The sequence below is a fragment of the Dipodomys ordii genome, unplaced genomic scaffold, assembly GCF_000151885.1.
Source record: "Dipodomys ordii isolate 6190 unplaced genomic scaffold, Dord_2.0 Scaffold160, whole genome shotgun sequence".
Taxonomy (NCBI): Eukaryota; Metazoa; Chordata; class Mammalia; order Rodentia; family Heteromyidae; genus Dipodomys; species Dipodomys ordii.
In genome coordinates this window covers 2,649,569-2,674,517 of record NW_012267376.1, presented here as the reverse complement: position 1 = coordinate 2,674,517, position 24,949 = coordinate 2,649,569, and the positions used below count along the sequence as shown (strand labels likewise).

Genomic DNA, 24,949 nt, shown 5'->3' with positions numbered 1-24,949 from the left:
CATCTATATCTATATCTATATCTAATCTTTCTCTGGCTACCCTGGACTTTGATAAAGGAAGGGTGAAGCTATCACCCTCAGGGGTACCCTGAGTCTAGAATGGGGTCCCCAGAGGCCAGTGACTGGAATGTTCAGATTCTGGGAAGTGACTCCCTGAGCCCAAGTATCTGTGTAGGTTCTTACTCCTAAACATAAAATAATGTTTCTATTATTATTATTATTATCATCATCATCATCATTATTTGAGGTGCTGGGGATCAACTCCAGGGCATTGTAAAGACCAGGCAAGTGTCTAAGACTGAACTATTTTCTATATTAGGGTTTTGTTGTTGTTGTTGTTTGAGTTTGAGGTTGACCTTGATCCTGCCTTATCCTTCTGAGTTCTGGGATTCTAGGTGTGCAGCACCATGTTTGGCTTTTTTTAATTAAAAAATAATTCTGATGGTTAATTGCTCATATTCTCCTTTTAAGTTACTTTACTGTTATATATGTGATGTATAGAGGGATTAAAATCACATGAGTCATGTACTGAGTATGTTTCCTTTCATACAGTGTTTTCCCTTCTGCCCATATTAAGTAGAAGGACTGTGTGTGTGTGTGTGTGTGTGTGTGTGTGTGTGTGTGTGTTGATATGGAGCTTGAACTCTGGGCCTAAGTGTTGTTCATAAGCATTTTCACTCCAAGCAGGCACTCTCCCACTTGAGCCATAGCACCAGTTCAGGCTTTTTGATTGTTAATTGAAGATAAGACTCTCATGGACTTTCCTGCCTGTGCCTACTTTGAATGGTGATTCTCAGATCTCGGACTCCTGAGTCAGTAGGATTACAGGTGTGAGCATCAGTGTGCAGCCTTAAGTAGAAATTTTGAGCTCTCAACCTGGGTTATCCATTTAATAGATCTGATGACTCCTAAAAATATTTATTTATTTATTTATTTTATTTTTGTTGATCCTGGGGCCTGAACTCTGGGCCTGGGCACTCTCCCTCAGCTCTTCAGCTCAAGGCTAGTGCTCTACCACTTGAGCCACAATACCACTTCCAGCTTTTTCTGCTTATGTGGTGCTGAGGAATTGAACCCAGGGCCTCATGCGTGCAAAGCAAGCACTTTACCACTGAGCCACCTTCCCAGCCCCTAAAAATATTTATTTTTAAAGGAAATGTCAGACATGTGTCAGCTTGTTTGAGGAAAGCAATCTTCTTTAGTGATTTATCAGAGAAATGGAAGACAAGTTACAATTGCTCAATTTTTTTTTTTTGTTGTTGGTCATGGAGCTTGAACTCTGGGCCTAGGTGCTGTCCCTCAGCTCTTCAGCTCAAGGCTAGTGCTCTACCACTTGAGCCACAGAGCCATTTTCAGTTTTCTGAGTGGTTTATTGGAGATAAGAGTCTCATGGCCTTTTCTGCCCAGGCTGTCTTTGAACTGTGATCCTCAGATCTCAACCTCCTGAGTAGCTAGGATTATAGGTGTGAACCACCAGTGTCCTGCCGTGGCTCTTGGCTGAACTCTGGGCCTGGGCACTGTCCCTCAGCTCTTCAGCTCAAGGCTAGCACCCTACTGTTTGAGTCACAGCATTACTTCAGCTTTTTTCTGCATTTGTGGTGCTGAGAAATCGAACCCAGAGCCTCATACATGCAAGGCAAGCACTCTACCACTGAGCCAACTTCCCAGCCCTGAGGCTCACTTTTAAACATTTTCTAAACATCTTCCCTCATAGCGCACTTTTAAACATTTTCTAAACATCTTTCCCCATAGCTGTACCAAGTTTAAGCCTGTGGTTGGAAGCTAAGGTTTGAACTGTGTGTGTGTGTGTGTGTGTGTGTGTGTGTGTATGTGTATGGTGTGACAGTCTTGGGGCTTGAACTCAGGGCCTGGGCACTGTCCCTGGGCACTCTACCACTTGAGCCACAGCTCCACTTCTGGCTTTTTGGTGGTTAATTGGAGATAAGAATCTCATGGGCTTTTCCTACCCAGGCTGGTTTCAAATGATCCTCAGATCTCAGCCTGATGTGCTGTTAAGATTACAGGTGTAAGCCACTAGCACCCAGTGGAGTTTGAACACATTTTAAAACAATGCTTAGAATTCCAGCTTTATGTTATTTTTTTCACTTGTATTATGATGAGATGATATTAATATACTCTACTCTTGAAAGTAAATAATGAACTCAGCTCAGAATCTTTAGATTACTTAGAGATTGTCCTGGGAAGCTTAGAAAACTCAGGAGATGTTGAATATCAGTGTCACTGCCCAGTGGGGTGACCATATGTAAGGGATTTGAAACAGCCCTCTGGATGGCCCAGTCTTGTCCTGGTGAACTTGAAACCCTGCTCCAATGTTCACAGCAGCCGTAAAGTCTCTAGTTTCCTAACTGAGAAAGCAAAAGGTGTCTTGGGGTTCTCTTGTGACTCATCAGAAAAAATTTGTCAGAACTGAGCAAGCTCCTTGACCCTCATCATCTTCCAGTCTCTCCTGCCACTCATCAGGCTCTAGGGACAAGGACCCTTTGAAAAGGATGTGTGGTGGAGACAGAGAGAGTAGCACTCTGAGAACACTATGTGGTTCTTTCTAACCCTCCTCCCTTATCGCTCCTCCCCTTCTTCTTCTCTCTCCCCTATCCCTCTTCCTGCTCTTCCTCTCTTTCTTCTTCCTCTTTCTCCTCTCCCTCCTCGTCTTCTTCCTCTTCCTCCTCCTCTACCACCTCCTCCTTCTTCCTTCGCCAGTCCTGGGGCTTGAACTCAGGGCCTGGGCAGTACTGTCCCTGAGCTTTTTTTTTGCTCAAAGTTAATGCTCTACCAACTGAACCCCAGCTCTACTTCCAGATATTTTTTGATGGCTAATTGGAAATAGAAGTCTCCTGGGCTGGGCTGAGAAGGTGGCTCAGTGGTAGAGTGCCTGCCTTGCATGCATGAGGCACTGGGTTCGATTCCTCAGCACCACATAAGCAAAAAAGAAAAAAAGCCAGAAGTGGCGCTGTGGCTCAAGAGTGGTAGAGCGCTAGCCTTGAGCTGAAGAGCTGAGGGACAGCACCCAGGCCCAGAGTTCAGGCCCCATGACCAGACCCCCCCCAAAAAAAAAGTCTTCCAGGCTTTCCTCCCTAGGCTGGCTTTCAAACTGTGATCCTCAGATCTCAGCCTCCTAAGTAGCTAGGATTACAGGCATGAGCCATGCCCCTGCAAGAAATGCCTTCTTTAGTTTTTGAATCCTTTCAAACACCCACATACGTAGAGACCACAGTGTCCCAAGAGCCCTGAACCATTCTTAGCTTCCACTGTAGTCTGCTTGGCAAGGCCTTCCTTCCTTCTCACCTGCAATCTGTGGTCACAGCCAGGTGGCCAGTGGGATCATCCTGGTGTCAAACTTGAGGATATCCTTGTTGGTCTTCCTGTTTGTTCCTTATACCTTCCCCTGTTCCTCTGGATTACAGTGTCCACCCCTTTTCTGCCCACCGCTTAGTGAACCCCCTCACTCTCATCATCTCAGGATCCAACCCCTAGGAGTATCACTCCACTGTGTGCCAGGGCTGGTGTGTCCAAGGTCATCTCTAGGCTTAGGTATGCCTAAGTCATTGTAGACAGAGATTCACAGGACAGGGCAGCTGGTCAGCACGTATCCCAAGGATGCCTGGCTTCATAATTGGCCTTTGTATCTCCAGAGTGGCCTTGCCCTTCTGCATAGGGTCTTGTCCTTGACCTAGAGTCTTGTCCGTTGCAGCCCTCACCCTCCTGCACATTGCCAACTGCCACCTGTGTTCTTCTTCTTCTGTAGAAGTCCAGCCAAATCCTGATTTCTTTGTGAGTGACAAGAAGGAAAGCCGGCCTCTATGGACTCCGGGAGGGATGGCCAAAGCTATGGAGTCACAGACGCCATATTTGCTGCATCCTCTAGAGAAGGTATGCCTTAACCTACACTGGGTTACTCTATGTTCAGGGAAATTTGGACTTTTCTCCTGAGAACAGAATGCTTGTACCCTGCCTTTGGATTTTAGCAGGATTTCATCAGGCATGCGTTTACACCCTGGGTGTTTATATGGCTGAAACGGGTTGTAGTTCTAAAAGTTTCATTCTGTGATGAGAAATTTGAATTTCATGCTAGAGCCCAGAAGGCATGATGAAGGCATGCCTTCAGGAAGCAAAAAAAGCTGAACCTCACCTCCACCTATGACTCAATACATTGGCAAGGTTGCAAGCAGCCTAAGCACCAAAACACCAGGGGTTTGGGCTTTGTTTGTACTGGGGCTTGAACTCAAGGCCCAGTGCTACTTAAGAGCCTTTTTCACTCACTTTGGCACTATCACTTGAGCCTCACCTCCATTTCTGGCTTTTTGATGGTTAATTGGAGATAAGAGTCTCACAGACTTTTCTGTCCAGGCTGACTTTGAGCTCTTATCCTCAGATCTCAGCCTTCTGAGTAGCTAAGACTACAAGCATGAGCCACCAGCATCTGGTAACACTAGTTTTTTTTGTTGGTTTTTGCCCCTAATGTCTGGGCTTCTTGGAGGTCCATAAGTTCATTTACATCAGAAAGGCCATGGTGGTGGGGTTATGGAGCCTAGGGAAGTGACAGTATTCAGCCCTCAGGGTGGGAGGGAAGAAGGAGAGGGTTGCTGTGAGGGACAGGGCAAGAAAAGATCAAAAGCTACTTGGAGTGGCCAGCTTTAAATAAGTTCGCACCTAGACCACAAACAAACAAGCAAAACCAATCCAGAGTAGTATTCGTCTTTCACATATGTGTGGAGAAATGGAGGAAATTTGGGCCACGAGGAAGGCTGCACAGGGCAAAGCAGAGATGGCAAAGCCTCCCCATTGGCTTTCCCTTACCCCAAGCTCTCAGCATGTAACAAGCCCCTGTCACTGATTGGAGTCTGGCCTCCCCTCCCAGCAGCTCTCCATCCATCATCCGCCCTCCAGGTGCCTGGCCTCACTGGCACATGTCATTGTCACCTGTCTGGATGGGTCTTCCGCCTTCACCCTGTCTTCCCATAGCCACTATACAGTGGCCAAACAGATGCCGTGACAGCACTGGTCAGATGGAGCCACGTCTGTCCACAACACTCCATCTCTTTTAGAACGAGAAAAGGTCCTGATTGGATCCTCTTGATGGTCACTAATTCTGAGGTCACTTCTGGTCCTTTTGGGGCCCGCAGGTCACTACAGTCCCATTGGCTTTGGTGACATTCTTCTAACGAGGCTGGGGTGTTCCATCCATTTCTGCTGCCTCTCACCTCTGTTCTGGGCACAGCTCCGAGTCTGAATTCCATTAGCGCAGTTAGAGTATCACATCTCAAAATGGCACAGCACAGCATTTGCCCTTTGTGCCCCTGTCCTTCCAAAAGCAAGCATTGCAGAGCTCGCCTCTTCCTTGCTGCATTGTCTCTCAAACCCAGCACCCAGGACGCTACCGTGGCCAGCCACTACTTTGGGAATGAAGAATTTTACTTTCTCAAAGGTGCCAGGTTTTCCTAAGCACTTCTCATTTATTTTTTTTCCTCTCCCCTTGTAGAATAATTTGAAAACAAGTAGTAAAGCTGTGTTTGATGTTGTTACTAGAAAACCACCAGCTCTTCTGAACAGGTATGTCGACAAACCACAGCTCAGTCAGGTTTTGCTGAACCAGCAAATGACACAGGACTTAAGAAGAATCACAAAGTCAGAGTCAAGGGCTGTTTTGAGGCGGGGATGAGTTAGACACAGAGTCCCCATTCCTGATGTTAAAATTTTTTTAAAAAAAAGTATTTTAAAGCAATGTGACCTCAGGAAGTGCATTGGTCTCAGCTGGGTGCAAATAGCAGATACCATAAGGATGTGTAGTTCATGGTGCATAGTACAGGGACTTCAAAACAACAGCAATCATTGTTGGACTGTGAGGACATTATGCTTTGGAAAATAAGCCAGTCACAAAAATGCAATTACATGAGTAAGGTAATGAGTCCATTTCCTATCGAGCATTGTTACCCCCTCCTTTGTTTTTCCCCTACCCTTCCTTCCCTCTCCACCTTCCCAACTCCTCCCTCACCCCCCCCCAAAGTTATAAAGTTTGTTTTCAACATAGTGTCTTGTATATCTCATTGTTATCATGGTTCAACCTGTATCCTTATTTCAGCATTTGGTTTTTTCCCTTCCCCTCCCCAAATTAGAAAAATGTATATACAAGATGCAGTGCACTGGAATCAAATACAGTGAAAACAAGGGTTATACCATGGGGGAAGAACATACAAAAGAAACAAGAAAATCATATAGTACATTATAAGTACATTAAAAACAACAGCAACAAAGATAAAAAACCTCTTGTGTCACTATCTTGGGGTTCATTTCACTTAGCATCATCTTATATGATCATACGTTCATAGCTTTTGACCTTTTCTGCTTGTTCTAGATGTATACTAGTTATTGCAAATAACAAATAAAATTTTTTTAAATGTCATTTTTGTAAAGATGCTGTATACAGAGGGGTTACAGTTATATAAATAATGAGTACATTTCTTGTCAAGCATTGTTACCCCCTCCTTTGTTTTTCTCCTACCATCCCTTTCCTCCCTCACTCCTCCCCCCCTAAAATTTTTATGATGTGTGTGTGTGTGTGTGTGTGTGTGTGTGTGTGTGACACTGGGACTTGAACTCAGCCCCAGCTGTTACTCCACAGGACTGGCACTCTGAGCCATGAGCCATGCCTCCAGTTCTTTTTTCTGGCTAACTAGAGATAATAGTCTTACAGATTTTTTTCTACTTGGGCTGGCTTCAAACCACAGTCCTCAGTTTGCAACCTCCTGAGTAGTTAGGATTACAGGAGTGAGCCACATGCACTCAGCTGGCTTTTCGTTTGCTTGTATGTTTTTCTCTTTTTACAGTAATCAAAAGCCAAATGAGCCAGGTGCCAGCAGCATTGGGTGCCTGTCTCTTAAGTGTTCAGTGATGTGCTAGATAGGACCCAGTGGGGACCAGTGATTGGAGGCTTCCCCCAGGTTTCTTGGGCCTTGCTTCCAGAGGGCTGGCCTGGCCAGGCTGCCCACACCCTCTCTCTTAGCCTACCTCGTGCTGTTGTCCCCACCCCTTCCTGAACCATCTTGAAATCTGACTTCTCCACTTTTCTCCCACAGCTCCTTGGGCTTTCCCCCTGGCACTTCTTGCATCTCTTGCTGTCCTGCTTCTCCATCCAGCCCTGAGAGGATCCATCCCCTTGTGCAGTGTCCTCCTGGGGCCAGCCCAGCACAAGGTCCTGATCATACTTACAGCAGCCCGGCGGTCTGTTGCTTTCCTGCGTTGGATACTCAGACACCTCTAATTCCTGGGTTCTGTGTTCATGTGGTTTCTGGAGAGGCCTTTTGTCTGCTGGTGGATTTTGGGGACACTTCTCGGGCTGAAATGAGGCTCTGCAACATGACCAAGACAATGATGGTAACTGCCTGCCACCAGTACAGGAAAGGTACAACACATACGAACGGCCTTCCTATGTAGTGGCTCATGTACATGTCCTGTTTGGGGCGTGGTCAACCCTTAACTATGCATATGCTTGCTTGCTTGCTTGCTTGCTTGCTTCCTTCCCCCTTTCTCTCTCTCTCTCTTTCTTTCTTTCCTTCCTTCCTTCCTTCTTCCTTTCTTTCTTTTTCTTTCTGTTTTTCTAAGATTTAAGTTCAAAGTTTTGCCCTTGGTAGGCAAGTCCTTTTACCACTGGGCCATGCCTCCAGCCCTGTCTTTTGCTGGCTATTTTTGAGATAGTGCCTTAGTTCCTTCTAGGAGAGTGCCTGGGTGATATCTGCCTGTGTTGGACTCCTGTTGGTAGTAGCAAGACAAGCACACCACCACATCCAGCAATATGATTCACCAGAGATCATCTAACATTTAGGAACTAGGTTAGAGAATTGCTAAAGCCTTCCTCATGCTGTGAGATTCTGTCAGTAATCTTATCATTAAATCAACCTAAGCCTGAGGCCTTAAACACAACCATGTGTTAAGTTCACAGTTCTGTTGGGAGTTCTTTGGATCTGGGCTGTTTTAGTGTGTTCATTCATAAACCTATAAACCAGCTGTTGGTCAGCCTGGTGGTTCTCCAGAGGAGCTTGTATAGGACAGTTCAGTAAGGTGTCTTATTTTTCAGCAGGTCAGGCAAGCTACTTCATATGGTAGCAATGACAGGTCCCAAGACAAGCAAGAGGGGACAAACTCTGCTACACAATAACTTGGTAAATCGATTGACCATTGACCACAAGATCATCAACTCAAAGATAAAGAAAGAATTCATCACAGTGTGAGGACCCACAAAGACATCATAGTCATACATACATTCATACACACACACACGTTTGAATTCATGCACACACAAACACATGTTTGAATTCATACACACACACACACACACACACACACACACACACACGTTTGAATTCAGGCCTAGCACTCAGCTTGCTTGCATAGCTGGTGCTCTACCACTTCAGCCATACTTCCAGCCCTGTTCTTTTTTTGAGTGCCAGTACTAGGCTTGAACTCAGGACGTGGGCACTGTCCTTGAGCTTTTGTGCTCAAGACTAGTATTTTACTACTTGAGCCACAGCTCTACTTTTGGCTTCTTGGTGATTAATTGAGATAAGAGTCTCACTTTCCTGCCTGAAATGGTTTCAAACCATGATCTTCAGATCTCAGCCTCCTGTGTAGCTAGAATTACATGAGCCACCAATGCCCAAATGCTTTTTGCTGGTTATTTTGGAAACCGAATCTCATAGACTTTTCTTCCCCATTTGGCTTTGAATCATGATCCTCAGATCCCAAGTTCCTTATTATCTAAGATTATAGGATTGAGCCATTGGCATCTGGCTTATAGGTATATTTTAAATATGAGGAAACAAAGGGTAATGGTTTAGCGTTTTTTTGTTGTTGTTGTTCTGCTCTAACCATTCTTTGATATATCTAATTTAGATATTTAAGTATGTTTTGCCTAGCCATGAGATGACCACTATCTATTTTCATACTGCAAATATTTCATACTGTAAGTATCAGCACAAGGCTGACTCTATTATTCTCAGGGCCAAGTAGAAAATGAAAATACACGACCCCTTGCTTAAAAATTTTATGAAGCTGAAGGAGTGTCTTAGCAATAGAGCACCTGCCTAGCAAGTGCAAGGTCCTGAATTCAAACCCCACCACTGCAAAAAGGAAGAATTTCAACCCAGTAGAACATTAAACTATTTGTCAAGTATGGGGCTCAGTGTACTGGACTGACACACTCCCAGAAAATGGTCCTGCTGGAAGGGAGATAAGAAAGATCCTTTATGATATCACTTCCCAGACTAGTTGCCCATTTTGACTGTTAACTGTGATGCCTGTCTAAAAGTTCATCAAATGTCTCTTTTCTTTTCCCAGAAGGAGTCTATAAGCTCAAGGCTGTTCTTTGTGAGTTGTATGGTGTGGAAGTGGAGCTTGGGCCTTATTATGTGAAAACTGGCAGTGAGGCTATGTCAGTGTTCATGAATTCCAGCAGCATCCATCAGGGGGAGGTCCTTGTCTTTGCCAATTCCAGCCTGAAGCAGAAAAGTAAGGCCCATGTCTGGACACTGAACAATCAGACTTCAACCAGAAATGTAGACTGGGGGCTGGGAAGGTGGCTCAGTGATAGAGTGCTTGCCTTGCATGCATGAGGTCCTGGGTTTGATTCCTCAGCACCACATAAGCAGAAAAATCCGGAAATGGGACTTTTGACACTCAAGTGGTAGAATGCTAGCCTTCAGCTGAAGAGCTGAGGGACACCACCCAGGCCGAGTTCAGGCCCCACAACTGACCAAAAGAAAAAAAAAAAGAAATGTAGATTGAACTTCTCCCCCCACCCTCTCACACACACACACATACATACACACACACACTATTCAAGTTATCACAGTTCTGAATCCAATTGAGGTTCCATCATTTATTTCCTCATGCAATAGTTACTGGAGAATAACGCTACAATGTAGATGGAATCATAAAGATCCTGACCTCTGGGAATTGCTAATCAATGAAGGCATTAACATATCTGAATGAAAAATGGTAGACAGGTCAGCAAAGTACTCTGAAAAGGGCCTAGACAGGGCCTGGGAGGTTTCAGAAGAGGGAGCTTATCATAACTGAGGGGATAAAGACTATATGAAGCAGGAGTTGGCAGCCATGATGAGCCTTGTAGACGGATGCTGGTGTGTGTGTGGGGTGGGGGGGCGCTGGAAGAGGGAGGGAAACATTAAGGGCAGATGGCTAGCCACAGCCAAAGCCAGGGACTGTAGTGTGACAGGAACTTACACTCCCTCCTGTTTCCTCATACTGTCCCCACACCTACCTGCAGCAGGTGTTCTATTTCTTTTCTGTTGCCATTGTTTCTTGGTGCCATTACTTGAGCTTGAACATAGGGCCTGGGTACTGTCTCTTAGCTTTTATTGATCAATATGGTTCTCTAGCTCTTGAGGCACAGCTCCACTTCTAGCTTTTTGATGGTTAGCTGGATAAGAGTCTCATGGACATTCCTGCCATTTTGCCTTTCAAGCTGTTCCTAAACAGCTTTGAACTACAATCCTTACTACAGTCTTAGTCTTCTAAGTATTTAGGATTATAATCATGAGCCACCAATACCCAGCTAAAGAAAAGTTTAATGAGAGGAATTCTGTGATAAAGTATTTTCCCCCAGATCTGTCTTATCTCAGAGCCTAGGATCCAAATTTTCAAAATGATTGGAATTTAAAGAAGGAAGTTAAAGGGCTGGGATGTAGCTCAGTGGCAAAGCGCTTGCCTAGCAAGTGCAACGTCGTGGGTTCGATCCCCAGTACCAAAAAAGAAAAGACAAAAAAAAAAAGAAGGAAGTTAAAAATGGAAAATATTGACAGAAGTGAATTAATTTCATGGGTATATTTCTGTCTTTTCTTGTTTTAGGTACTATTGTAATACATCGTTTTTCATCCATCTCATCATACAATGTGTCCTTTATTTCTCTGTCCCAAGCTGGTGGCCGCCAGCCTTGGCCCAGTGTGACTGTTCGGTATGAGATGCAATGTATGTTTTAGTTCCAATTCTAGATTAAAAAGACCCCTGCCCCACCTTTACCTTGCCTGACATTACCAACGCTGTAGGCAGCACAGGTTTCACTGGCAGTTCTGCCTGAGATCCCACCCTTTGGTTCAGCAGGCCTGGTGTCCATCTGCAATTTTTTCTTCAGAAACCATAGGTTCTGAGGCTACCACACAGGGAAGGCAGGGGACGACCACATAGTCATCTACAGCTCCATCTTCTGTACCCTTCCAAGCATAATTTCCCAAGGGGCTGCATTTTGCCTTCTAAGCTATTCCCAAAGGCCTTTGAACCCAGGCCCGCCCACTGCCCTGCCCTGCAACTGCTCCTTGGTCCAGCCCTGAGCTCACATCGGGAGGCTGTGACCCATGGCTTGGTCCTTGAGTCAGTGACAGTGAGGATGCTACTTCTCTGGATGGATGCCATTCCCTCAGTTGTTGACATCCCCCTCCCCCCTCTGTTGTAGCTATCTCTGTCTACACAAATGGAACTGTGTTTCCTGCAGACACAGATATCACCTTTGTGGCTGTTACCAAGGAAACCATACCCCTGGAGTTTTCCTGGTATTTTGGAGATGATCCACCAGTGCTGACAACTTCCAGAAGTATTAGAAGAAGGCTCCACCTCCCTAAGTGGTCTGTAAACACAGTGGTCACGGTGGGCAGCCATGGTAGCATAGCCGGCATTCAGACTGAGCATTGTCTCACAGCTATCAGAATAGTTCTATGGGTGTCATATGATTGTATAATAAGCCACTGACTACTTCTTTGAACTGAGCTCAGGCCTAAGATATTTCAAGAGGGAAAGATTTGCTTTCTGTTAGTACATTCTAAGTGACAGGCTTTGCAGTTTGATGATCCTGGGTTCAAATCCCATCTCAGCCAGCAGTGTGCTCTGAGGCATCCTTTCCACAAAGGTGAGCAAGATGCTCACCCCCTGGTTGAAGAGGAGAGACCATCCTCAGGAGGTGAAAGTCATTGGGTACTTGCATAATTCCTACAAATTAACCCTCTACCCTCTGCCTTTCTATTGAAGATTCTCCTCAGCCCTGTGTTTGTATCTTTCCATGTGGCTTTCCTGCCCACATTGCTTTCCTGCTCCATCCTGCAGGTACCACGTGACAGTCAAGGCTTCTAGTGGGATGGACAGTGTGGTCTCAGAGCCACATCTCATCAGGGTGCAGAAGAGAATTGTGGCCAATCGGCTCATGTCTACCTCCTCAGCCTTGGTAAACACCAGTGTGGCCTTTGAGTGCAGAATCAACTTTGGCACAGATGTTGCCTATTGGTGGGACTTTGGGGATGGTATTGTCAGCTCAGGGAACAGCTCCACCAGCCACATCTACAGCAGGTAAGTCATGTGGGATAGGCAACAGCTTGCTGCAGGAGGCAGCTAAGATCAGCTTCTCAAGTATTTACTCTTGGGAAACTGCTTTTTAGGTGATGTAGGTGGCAGATAATAAATAGAGACAGATCAAACCGGGCTGTGGCTCTGGAGGAGCTTCCAGTTCAAGGGAGAAGCTCATTCCTGTAATCCTAGCTACTCAAGAGGCTGAGGTCTGAGGATCATGGTTCAAAGCCAGTATGTGCAGGAAAGTCCAGGAGACTCTTATTTCCAATTACCACCAAAAGTCTGGATGTGAAGCTGTGGCTCTAGTGGTAGAGCACTAGCCTTGAGCACAAAAGCTTAGGGACAGTGCCCAGGCCCTGAATTCAAGCCCTAAGACTGGCACCAGAAAAGAAAAAAGTGAGGTACCTGGGACAAATTATAAAGGTTTCAGCATCAGAAGGAAGAATGTGGATGCTTCCATTTATTTCAGTCATTATTGAGCACCCACTGTTTACCTGGAGTGTTAGGAAGCTACAGGCATGTATCCTTTCACAATGGAATGTATGTGAGAAACATGACATTATTTGATTTGTTCATGTGCAAACACCACCCCTAGGTGGTGCAGCTCAACCATTTAATGTGGCCTGTTGATGCAATTTAGGTAAACCCAAGATACGTGGGGCTATTGACACATAACTAACCAATTTTACAGTAAACAGTAAAGGCGTATACTCTAAAATAACTAAGGAAAGCATAGCATACATTTGTTATTGCTATCAAATATTGTACAGATATATAATTGTACAGATATATAATTCCTCCGTGTGTGTGTGTGTGTGTGTGTGTGTGTGTGTTCATACTGGGGCTTGAACCCAGGGCCTTATGCTCTTGCCTAGCTTTCTTGCTGATGGCTGCTGCTCTGTCACTTGAATTACACTTCAAGTTCTTTTTTTTCCCTGATAAATTGGTGATGAAAGTCTCAGGGATGTGTTTGCCTTGGGCTGTTTTTGAATCTCGATCCTCAGGTCTCAGCCTCCTGAGTAGCCAGGATTGCAGTGATGAGCCATCTTTGTGCTGCCACAGAGGGATTTCTGAGTGTGCCAAACATCCAGAAAGCAAGGCCTGTGTGGGGCAGGCCCAGGGAATGATCACAGGTTTCTTCTAATACAGGACTTCCCAGGCCCCTGTGTCTGTGGTCTGTCCTCCCTTTCATGGGGACTCCTAAATGGTCCTCCCTAGAGAAGCCCACTGGGACTTTTCTATTGGAAATAGACTTGCAGGTAGGCAAGAAATTGAGCAATAGTACCTGATGGATTGGTGTGTGCTCAGCAGATGTCTGGAGCCCAGGGGCCTGGGATTGTGCTTTTTGGTTCCAGGATCTCTGTCCCAGCCTCTGGATATGACAGGGCATGGGTCAAACCTCTCCCAGCCTTCATCTCAGTAGGCGTGCCACCTTCCTCTCTGAAGCTGCAAGATGGCAGGTGACAGTCTGGTCTTAGAAAACTTGAATTTGCCTGGCTCACACCTGTAATCCTAGCTACTAAGAAGGCTGAGATCTGAGGATCATGGTTCAAAACCAGCTTTGGCAGGAAAATCTGTGAGACTCTGACCTTCAATTAATCACCAAAAAGCTAAAGTGGAGCTGTGCCTCAAGTGGTACAGCACTAGCTTTGAGCAAAAATGCTCAGGGACAGTGTCCAGACCCTGCCATTCAAGCCCTAGGACACACACAAAGAGAAAGGAAAGGAAAGGAAAAGAAAGGAAAAGTTGGATTTGTGATGTTCTGATGGACCTATTTTTCTGTTCAAATTTCAAAGTCTTGAAGCCATTTTGCAGAATTTGCCAAGTCAGCACATCCTGCCTCCTTTCCACATTCCCCCTGCCCTGCCTCTCCACAGCTGAAGCCCTTTCACCATCCCTGGGGCCTAAATGGAGGGCCAGCTTACCTGGGGACTTATCTCAATCTCCTGGGTTTGCAAGGCCTTAAGAGATTAGTCCAGAAGTCTGATCCTTAAAGCTGGGCACAGTGGTTTACACCTATAATCCCAAATACTCAGGAGGCAGAGGCTGAGATAAGCTTGATTTGAGCCGAGCCTTAAAAAAATGAGTTAAGACCTCATCTTAACTAATAAGCTAGGTGCATTGTGACTCTAGCTGTGCAGAAGGGACAAATAAGAGAATGGTGGTACAGGCCAGGCCAGGCAAAACCATGAGACCTTATTTTAAAAAAACACCAAAACTAGCTAAAGCAAAAAGCATGGCTCAAGTGGTAAAGCCCCTGCCTAGTAAGTGAGAGGCTTGAGTTGAAACAACAATACTGTCTTCCACAAGACAGAGAGAAGGGCTGGGGGGGGGGAGAGAGACAGAGATAGACAGAGACAGACAGAGACAGACAGACAGAGAGACAGAGACAGACAGACAGACAGACAGCCAGACAGGCACTGGTGGCTCATGCCTGTAATCTTAGGTACTCATGAGGCTGAGATCTGAAGATTTCAGTTCAAAGCCTAGGCAAGAAAGTCTGTGAGATTAACCAGCAAAAAAGTAAAAGTGGAGGGGGTGTGGGGGGGAGGATGGGAAGGGATGGGAAGGGGAAACAAAAGAGGAGGCTACAATGCTTGATAAGAAATGGACTCATTATCTTGCCCATGTAATTGTAACCCCTCTGTACAGTATTTTCACAATAAAAAAATTTAAATAATGGTATAAGTGGAGCAGTAGATCAAGTGGTAGAGCACTAGCCTTGAGCAAAACAGCTTAGGGACAGAGCCTAGACCCTGAGTTCAAGCCCCAGTATTTCTACACACACAGAACCACATAGATCCTTGCTGAGTGAATGAGGCTCAGTGGGCAGCCAGCTCCATCTGCTCATTCCTCTGCTTTTCCCCTTCCAGGGAGGGAGAATTCAGAGTGGAGGTCCTGGCCTTTAATAACGTCAGCTCTGCCGTCCTAAGAAAGCAGCTTTTCATCGTGCGGGAGCCCTGCCAGCCACCCCCAGTGAAGAACATGGGGCCTGCCAAGGTCCAGGTAGGGCCAGGGCCTGGGGCTGCTTTCCAACTTCCTTCTCTCGCTGCCTCCCAGTCAAACCCAGGATTGGGACCTGGGCTCTGTGGGGAGTGAAGGGGGCTTTGTGGAGTTCAGCCTCAAAAGAACCTCTGTAAGGGCTTTGGAGTATCTGGGCTGCTTTGGGGACTGAGGGGAGCCTGGGTGAGGGAGAGGCTGTTTTCTTGTGTATGAATAGTCCTTTATTTGCCTGTGCGACTCTGGGGTCCGGCACAGCGCACTTGAGGGCTTTTGTTTTGTTTTCTTGGACAGTGATCTGTAATGTTTTAAAGAAAATGTAAAATGAAAATTAAATGACTAGCCAGGTGCTGGTGGCTCATGCCTGTAATCCTAGCTACTCAAGAGGCTGAAATTGGAGGATCAAGATTTGAAGCCAGCCTGGGCAGGAGTCTGTGAGCCTCTTATCTCCAATTAATCACAGAAAAAGCCAAAAGTGGTGTTGTGGCTCAAATGGTAGAGCACCAGCATTGAACAAAAAAGCTCAAGGATAGTGCCCAGGGCCTAAGTTCAAGCCTCAGGACTGGCACAAAAAAAAAAAAAACCAAGTATTTGTTGAGCACCAATAATAGGTAGGTTAGGGGAAATAGGATGGCTTTAAAATTTTTATGTTCCTTTTGATGTCTTTGATTCAAAGCATATTTTTTCATTTTGGGGGCAAAGGTGCTCACATAGGAATTTAAACCAATGAGTGAACATTTGCCAGAATGCTTTCTGTGATGGTTAGGAAGTCTGGAGAAGGCAGCTGCTGGGTCTTTGTCCTGTCTTGCACCCCAGAATATGCAGGGGAGATCATGGAAATTGGCTGAAATATAAGCAACAGAAGATCAGTAGTGATCTAACCACCCCACATACTGATTTTCAGTATTCTTTTAGTGCTTATTGTATGCAGAGGAAATGTGTATCTGTCACACAATTGGGATCATTGGGAGGTCATGTGACCACTTTCTCTTATTGGGTGCTGTGGCTCTTGCCTGTAGTTCTAGCTACTCAGGAAGCTGAGAACTGAAAGTCTCAGTTCAAAGCCATCCTGGGCAGAGAAGTCTGAAACTCCTCTTCAATTAACCATCAAAAAGCCAAAGTGAAGGTATGGTACAAGAGTACCAGCTTTAAGCCAAAAAACCAAGGGAGAATATGAGGCCCTAAATTCAAGCCTCACTACTGGTGTGCGTGCGCGCGCGTGCGCGCACGCACGCACGCACGCACGCATGCACACACACACACACACACACACACAGAGTCTTGATTATACCATTTCCATGGCGGCATGTGTTAAATCATAAACACAAATTACACATTGTGATTATTGAATGTGATTATTGACTATTGGTGATTTCCAGATTCATCCCTCCTTCCTTCCCTCCCTCTCTTTCCCCTCTCTTTTTCTCTCCCTCCCTTCCTCCCTCTCCCTGCTTTACTCCCTTCTTCCCTCCCTCTCTCCCTCACCCTTCCTCCCTCTCTCCTTTCCTTCCTCCTTCCCTCCCTCCTTTCCTTCCTCGTTTCCTTTCTTCCTTCCTTCCTTCCTTCCCTCCTTCATCTCTTCCTTCCTTCTTCCCTCTCTTCCTTTCTTTTTTTTTCTTTTTCTTTTCTTTCTTTTTTTTTTGCTAGTCCTGGGCCATGAACTCTGGGCCTGGGCACTATCCCTAAGCTCCTTTTTGCTCAAGACTAACGTTCTACCACTTGAACTATAGCATCAATTCCAGATTTTTTCTGTGATTTATTGGAGATAAGAGTCTCAGGGACTTTCCTGCCCAGGCTGGCTTCAAACTGAGGTCCTCAGATCTCAGTCTCCTGAGTAGCTAAGATTACAGGCGTGAGCTACCAGGGCCTGGCAAGATTTCCCATTTTTTACAAGACACTTGGCAATGATGTTGTGTAGGCACATCTTTCTGTGTGTTTGTGTTTCTGTAGGCGTGACACCTGCATGTGACAAAGCTGAGGGACAGGTCAGGACCTGGACAAGCCCAGCCATTGTCCAGCTATGTACCCAGTGTATCAGGGATCTGAATCACTTTTCACCCCCACAGCATATTATATATTTTTAATGTTTATTATTGTTAATGAACTGATAAGTATTCTTACAGTGATTGGCATTATGATTATAATATTATAATTTATATTATAATATATGTATAATATATGCATGCATAATGTATGTATAATACAAATTATAATCAGTATTATAGCACATAACAATTTTGTGAAAAATCTTAAAATGGCATCATATTCAAAGTGGAAATCATATAAATAATGTAAAAATAATTAAACAGGTTGGATCCAGCTCAGGTAGGGAAGTCCATGAGACTCATATCTCCAATAAATTAAACTAAAAGTAAAGTGGCAGAGTGCTAGCCTTCAACAAAGTGACAGTGCCCAGACCCTGAGTTCAAGCCCCTGAGTTCAAGCCCCAGGACCTGTACAATGGAGGAGGGAGGGGGGTAGGGGGAGAGGAGGAGGGGGAAGGGGGAGGGGAGGACAGAAGTAAAATTCCACTTTACAATGAGCACCAATGTTTCTTAAAATTCCACTTAGTAAGAGATTATTTCCTGCTTAATTCTAATGGAAACTTCAAGGAGAAGAAAGTCCTCTAGGAGGAGCCCATGTACCTAGCTAGCATCAGGCCTGGAAAGCCACCCTGCAGGAACAGGGCAGAATCTCCATCCTGATGCCCTCTGGCCTGGATTATTTTCCATGCTGGGGGCAAAGCGTCACTGAGTCATGCCAGGCCTGGTGTTGAGGAGGGCACAGGCTTGGTGTTGAGATGGGGCAATAGGTATGTTCTCAGAGGATAAGATGAGGCAAAATGAGCTTGAAAAGGACAGCATGACAGGAAGGGACAGGTTTACATCAAGGGAGACACACTCTCTCTCCCTCTCTCCCTCTGTCTCTCTCTCTCTACACAAACCTTGGTTCATTGAAATCAAACAATTACAAATGTATTTTGGAGACAGAGAAATTTTATTATGATGTAGTTTTGTATTAAGAGATCACTGCCAGCTAGGTGCCAGTGGCTCATGCCTGTCTGTAATCCTAGCTACTCAGGAGGCTGAGATCTGAGGATTATGGTTCAAAGACAGACTGGGCAGGAAAGTCCGTGAGACTCGTATCTCTAGTTAACCACCAGAAAACTGGAAGTGGCTCTGTGGCTCAAGTGGTAGAGCACTTACCTTGAGCTGAAGAGCTGAGGGGACAGTACCCAGGCCCAGAGTTCATGCCCCACGACTGACAAACAAACAAAAAAAAAAGAAACAAATCATTGCTAATTGTTGAGGTGAGATAAGGTAAGATTGTTTGATATATATATAGAGAGAGTACAATTCAAAGGTTCTGGTCTCTGAGAAAGACTTTTGAATGTTTTTGCAAAGAAAAATGATAAAGCAAGTCTGCGTCATATATTACAGATATTTTTCTTTTTCATTCTATTTTTCTGAATGCACATTTTGATATTCAGAAGTTTACATATTTATGTAATAGTATCTAGCAATCTTCTTTGATAACTTTCTTTTAATTTTTTTTTTGGTCAGTTGTAGGGCCTGAACTCTGGGCTTGGGGCTCTTCAGCTCAAGGCTAGCACTCTACCACTTGAGCCACATCGCCACTTTCAGCTTTTTCTGCTTACGTGATGCTGAGGAATCAAACCCAGGGCCTCATGCGTGCAAGGCAAGCAGTCTACCACTGAGCTACCTTCCTATCCCTTTAATTCTGTTCTTACAAAGAATCATTTTCCCCTTAGTATATGTAACTATAGACATTTTTTCTGTGTGTGTGTGTGTGTGTGTGTGTGTGTGTGTGTGTATACACTAGAGCTTGAACTCAGGTCAGGCACTGTCTTTTAGCTCCATCTCCAGGATTTTGCTAATTACTCAGATATAAGAATCTCATGGAGGGGCTGGGAAGGTGGCTCAGTGGTAGAGTGCTTGCCTTGCATGCATGAGGCCCTGGGTTCGATTCCTCAGCACGACATAAGCAAAAAAGAAAAAAGCTGGAAGTGGCGCTGTGGCTCAAGTGGTAGAGCGCTAGCCTTGAGCTGAAAAGCTGAGGGACAGTGCCCAGGCCCAGAATTCAGGCCCCATGACCGGACCCCCCCCAAAAAAAAACAAAAAAAGAATCTCATGGACTTTTCTACTTGAGTTGGCTTCAAACCTTGATCCACAATCTCAGCTTCCTCAGATCTCACTCCTACCTAGGGTTACAGGAGTGAGTCACTACTTCCCAGCTTATGATTTCTCTTGTTTTTAGATTTTTACTTTTTACATTTATCTATAAAATAAATGTAATATTTATTCGGGTGGATCTATAGTCCCACCCTATAGTTTTGCAAACAAATAATTGAGGATTTCTTCCTGAATGTCTCTAGTTGTTGACAATATTGCTGTACATGGAGGGATATGATGGGATGTCTTCTCATGTTGATCCTCAGATATGGCGGTCTCAGACCCTGAGACTGGAAGTAACGTTTGAAGCTGCTGTCCTCTGTGACATCTCCCAAGGTCTTTCTTACACCTGGAACTTTCTAGACTCCCAGAGGTCTCTTGTTGTCCTCCCTGCTGGCATCCACACTCACAGACAGACCATCCTGCTGCCAAGCTACACACTGGAGTGTGGGAACTACACCGCCATTGCGAAGGTCAGTCAAAGTCAGCCCGCTCCCCTCCCCTCCTGCTGGCCCAGGGACACAGGACTTTCCACCAGCCTGCATTCTAACCCTGAGCCTCTTCTAACAAAAGGTTTTTTTTTTAAGGCATGGATAGGATTTTAAGAAAAGTGTTTCATTTTCCTGGGAGAACCTATGTTCCAATGTTTGCCGAGTAAGCAATGAAAAAGACTCCTAGATTTTTTTCCCCCCATTACTGGGGCTTGAACTTAAGGTCAGGTGCTGTTTCGTATATTTTTTGCTAAAGGCTAGCACTCTACTACTTGAACCACTTCTGGCTTTTTGCTGGTTAATTGGAGATAAGAGTCTCATGGACTTTCCTGCCTGTGCTAGCTTCGACCGCGGTCCTAAGATTTCAGCCTTCCGAGTGGCTAGGATTATAGGCATGAAATTCAGGTGCTGAACTTCCTTCTAGATCTTTTAACAAAACCTCCCTGTATACCTACTTTGCCTAAGCTACAGGGTGCTCTGACCTCAGCCAGTGCATAGTGCTCTCTGCTTAGTGCTCAGTGCTCAGGGCTTGGGGCTCAGTTTTGTCTGGAAAATAATAATACATGGGTTCAAGGAGAAGGCCACTGCTTCTTGAAGGAGGGGTGCTTTAAAGAGTTGATCGCTGGCATGAAAAGCAGGGGAGGGGTGACGGGCAGATGACAATAGCTTGGAATAGTGGAGGGAGGGTTTGGGGACAGATGATAGTGAGATAAAGAAGACCTGGCTGAAGAGGTGCTTCTTAAGGCCACAGCAGGAACCCCTAAAATCTCTGATGTGGAGGAATGGGGATCTTTCCCTCTTGGGGTCACAGGAGCCTTGGTTCAAGCTTGTCCCAGGGTCCCTCAGCCCCAGGGTCCCTCAGCATGAAAGCTGGCACTAGTCAGGGAGGCCGGAGCCCTGAGCCTGCACTGATTGCCATGGATGGACCCATGCTCATGTGCCCTTCCAGTTCCTGTACTCACCCCAGTGTGAGCTGGACCCCGACAACTGACAGAGGCCATGCTGTGAGGGACGCTCTGTCAGTTATACTCACCCCAGTGTGAGCTGGACCCCGACAACTGACAGAGGCCATGCTGTGAGGGACGCTCTGTCAGTTGTAGGAAATGGAAAAAAAAAAAAACCACAAAAACTGTGTCCAAGTCTGAGACATACTCCTCTGTGAAAATACTGAGAGAGAACTGGAAACAGATGAAAGGTGGAATGCTGGGAGAGTGTTCCTAAAGTGAAGTTGAGAAATACTCAGAGCCAGCAGTGGTGCATGCCTGGATTCCAGCACTTCGGAGGCTAAAACGGAAGAATTATTAGGTTAAGGCCAATTGGGGCTACATAACAAGTTCCTGTCTCCAAAAAAAGGGAGGGAGGAGGGAAGGAAGGAAGGAAGAAGGGAGGAAGGAAGGAAGGAAGGAAAGAAGGAAGGAAGGAAGGGAGGGAGGAAGGAAAGAAGGAAGGAAGGAAGGGAGGGAGGAAGGAAAGAAGGAAGGAAGAAAGGAAGAAAGGAAGATACTTAGAGACTAAAACAGGTAGCTGCAGTGGAATGAAAAGCAGAGGAGGGGAAAAAGAGTAGCTGTGGGAGTGGGAAGGGAGCAATGTGTATCATGGTAACTAATTATAAGAATCAAAGGAAAAGCTGGGCGCTGGTGGCTCACGCCTGTAATCCTAGCTACTCAGGAGGCTGAGATCTGAGGATCGAGGTTCAAAGCCAGCCCGGGCAGGAGAGACCGTGAGACTCCTATCTCCAACAAAAACCACCAGAAAGCCGGAAGTGGCGCTGTAGCTCAAGTGGTAGAGAGCTCGCCTTGAGCTGAAGAGCTGAGGGACAGCTCCCAGGTCCAGAGTTCAAGCTCCACGACCGACCAAAAAAAAAAAAAAAGAATCAAAGGAAAAGCCAGGTTTGGCGGCTCATGCCTATAAGTCCAGCTACTGAGAGGTATAAGAAGAATTGTAGTCCAAGGCTGAACCTGGGCAAAAATACAAGACACTATCCAAAAAGTAATGAAAACAAAAATGTCTGGGGGAAGCCGGCTGCCGGTGGCTCACGTCTATAACCCTAGCAACTCAGGAAGCTGAGATCTGAGGATCATGGTTCAAAGCAGCCAGGGCAGGAGAAGTCCATGAGACTCTTAGCTTCAATAAACCACTCAGAAAGCTGGAAGTGGCGCTGTGGCTCAAGTGGTAGAGCACTAGCCTTGAACTGAAGAGCTGAGGGAGAGCACCCTCATGGAGTTCATGCCCCATGACCGACAAAAAAGGGCTGGGAGCATGGCTCAAGCGGTAGAGCACCTTCTTAGCCCTAAATACCAAAGGGAGGGGGCAACAATTATAGGGAAAAGTCCAAGAAAATCTGTAACACCAGATGAGTGAAAGGGAGGTCAGGCTACTCTTCATGGCCTCAATGAAAACTGAGTGCTCTTGTATTCATAGATTATTTTGTAGAATGGGAAATTCTTTGTACAACTACTTAAAGATAATAATAATAAAAAATATTAAAAAAGAAAGAAAGAAAACTGAGTGTTCATTCTGTCCTTCTGTGTGCAGGCAAGGGAGGTACAGACAAACTGATGTTGCACATTTGCTTACGCAGCCTTTGGAGGAGGTAGATGGAGAGCAAGAGCAATAGAAGAGGTGGTTCCCATCTAAGCAGGGTCAGGAAGCGCTGAGGGGGGAGTGGCCTGGAGCATGAAGTCAAGTGCAGTGCATGGTAGGAAGTGGGCTGGACATAAGCCCCAGTGGGGACTTCTCACAATGACAGAAGCCTAGGCTGGTTGACATTTGGGACAGGGACACAGTGCCCATCTAGGCAGTGGGTTGGAGCTATGTGGAATCTCGAGGGCGTGAGAGAGTGGAAACGGAGCAGTGAGTGCACCCCAGGAGTGCAGAGGGGAAGAGGGTGCTAGGAAGTTATCTTCATGGGATGAAAGGAAAGAAAGGAGTCTAAGACAAACAAGCAAACAAATGCATGAATGAATAAATAAACAAGGCAAGGACTCCAGGGAGTGGCCAGTAGAGAGCCACATGCATCTGTTGAGAGAAAATCCAGGAGGACTAAAGCTGAGACCTAGGAGTTAGAATGGGTGTTTTCAAATGGAATGAAGCTTTATAATGAACATTTAGGTGGTCCTGGGGTTTGAACCCTGGGCCTTGCACGTGCCAGGCAGACACTCTACCACTTGGATCAGGTTCTAAGCCTAGCATTTGTGGCTTGCACTTGTAATCCTAGCTATGCAATAGTTTTGAGACTTATGGGGTTAAGATTCTTATCTCTAATTTACCAGTAAAACTGCTGGATTGGAGGTGTGGTTCAAGCAATAGAGTGGCAACTATGGCAAGAAAACCAAGTGTGAGGCCGTTTCTTGTTTTAGTTTTTCGTTTTGTTTTGGTTTTGTGCCGGTTCTGGGGCTTGAGCTCAGTCAGGGTTTCACACTCTCACTTGGCTATTTTTGCTCAAGGCTGGCACTCTACCACTCAAGCCACATCTCCACTTCCAGCTTCTGCTGTTTAACTAGAGATAAGAGGTTCATGGACTTTCCTGCCAGAGGTAGCTCAATCCTCAGATCTCAGTCTCCCGAGCAGTTAGGATTATAGGTGTGAGCTATTGGCATCTGGCTTGCAAACATTTCTTTCTTTTTTATTAAAAAGATTTTTTTGATTCTGGGGCTTCAACTCAGGACCTGGGCACTGGCCATGAGCTTTTTCACTTAAGGCATACCATAAGTCCACTTCCAGCTTTGTTGTGGATTTCTTTCTCTTTTTTTTTTTTCTGCCTGGGCTGGCTTTGAACTGAGATCTTCAGATCTCAGCCTCCTGAGCCTCCTGAGTAGCTAGGATTATAGGCCAACTCCTGGCTCTGGAACAGTTCTTAACTACCATTATATGTTTTGGTGTTAGAAAGAAGCTCAAAGGAAAGAAAAGAAAGGCAAACCCATGTCAACACCATAGGTAGTTTTTAAGGACGGAGGTTTGGAAGCTAAATGCACACAGATGCCATTGTGATCTGAGGCAACACCTAGACCTTTTCTTGCATACTTTTGTTTGTACACCTATTGGCCCCTGCCCTGCCTCTGATGGAACCACACTAGGTGGTTTATTTAGACAGCTGTGACTGGTTTAGCTGGGATAGAGATGGTACATCGATGTACAAGTTTCCTTTCTAGTGTTTCATGTGAATCGCCCCCTTGTCTGTGGCCCCACAGGTGCAGATCAAAGGCAGTGTGGTACACAGCAACTACTGCGTAGCTGTGGAGGTGCGATCCAGGGTCCCTGTCAGTGTGATCTCAGCGGGCACGCACCTCTTTGTCCCCAGGGTCGCCCTGGTCCCCATCGTCCTCAGTGGGTCTCAGTCCTATGACCCTGACAACAGAGGCGCCGTTCTCAGGTGAGGCTGTGAGTCTCAGACTGTGACTACTTCAAAATCAGGCTTAAGAACACTGGGAAAACTGGGTTTGGGATTTTGTCAAAATAGTTTTTATTTAGGATCAAAAGATAATGTTGACAGGTATAGTGACATATGCCTGGTTTTACTGGTACTCAGGAGACAGAGACCAGGATGATCTTGGTTTGAGGCCAATCCAGGTCCCCCCCTCCAAAAAAAAAAGTTAGTAAGCTTGGCTCTGATAATCCTAGCTATTTAGAAGGCTGAGATCTGAGGATTGCAGTTTGAAGTCAGTCCAGAAAGGAAAGTCCAAGAAAGTCCAAAAGACTCATCTCTAATTAACCACCAGAAAGACAGAAGTGGAGCTGTGGCTTAAGTGATAGAGCATTAGCCTTGAGCAAAAATGTTCAGAGCAAAAATAAAGCTCAGGGACAGCACCCAAGCCCTAAGTTGAGGCCCCAAGACTCTCTCTCTTTCTCTCTCTCTCTCTCTCTCTCTCTCTCTCTCTCACACACACACACACACACACACAC

At 45.6% G+C, this 24,949-nt stretch overlaps 1 protein-coding gene across 1 annotated transcript in view; it reads left to right on the top strand.

Moving 5' to 3' along the window:
• Window positions 1–24,949, top strand: part of Pkd1l1 (polycystic kidney disease 1 like 1) — a 113,896-nt gene that overhangs the window by 2,029 nt on the left and 86,918 nt on the right. The window contains exons 2-10 of the mRNA XM_013032942.1: window positions 3,710–3,888; window positions 7,267–7,417; window positions 9,349–9,519; window positions 10,879–10,998; window positions 11,480–11,648; window positions 12,124–12,363; window positions 15,237–15,369; window positions 19,823–20,029; window positions 24,238–24,419. Coding sequence (XP_012888396.1) covers window positions 3,710–3,888; window positions 7,267–7,417; window positions 9,349–9,519; window positions 10,879–10,998; window positions 11,480–11,648; window positions 12,124–12,363; window positions 15,237–15,369; window positions 19,823–20,029; window positions 24,238–24,419 — 1,552 coding nt within the window. The remainder of the gene's footprint in view (window positions 1–3,709; window positions 3,889–7,266; window positions 7,418–9,348; window positions 9,520–10,878; window positions 10,999–11,479; window positions 11,649–12,123; window positions 12,364–15,236; window positions 15,370–19,822; window positions 20,030–24,237; window positions 24,420–24,949) is intronic.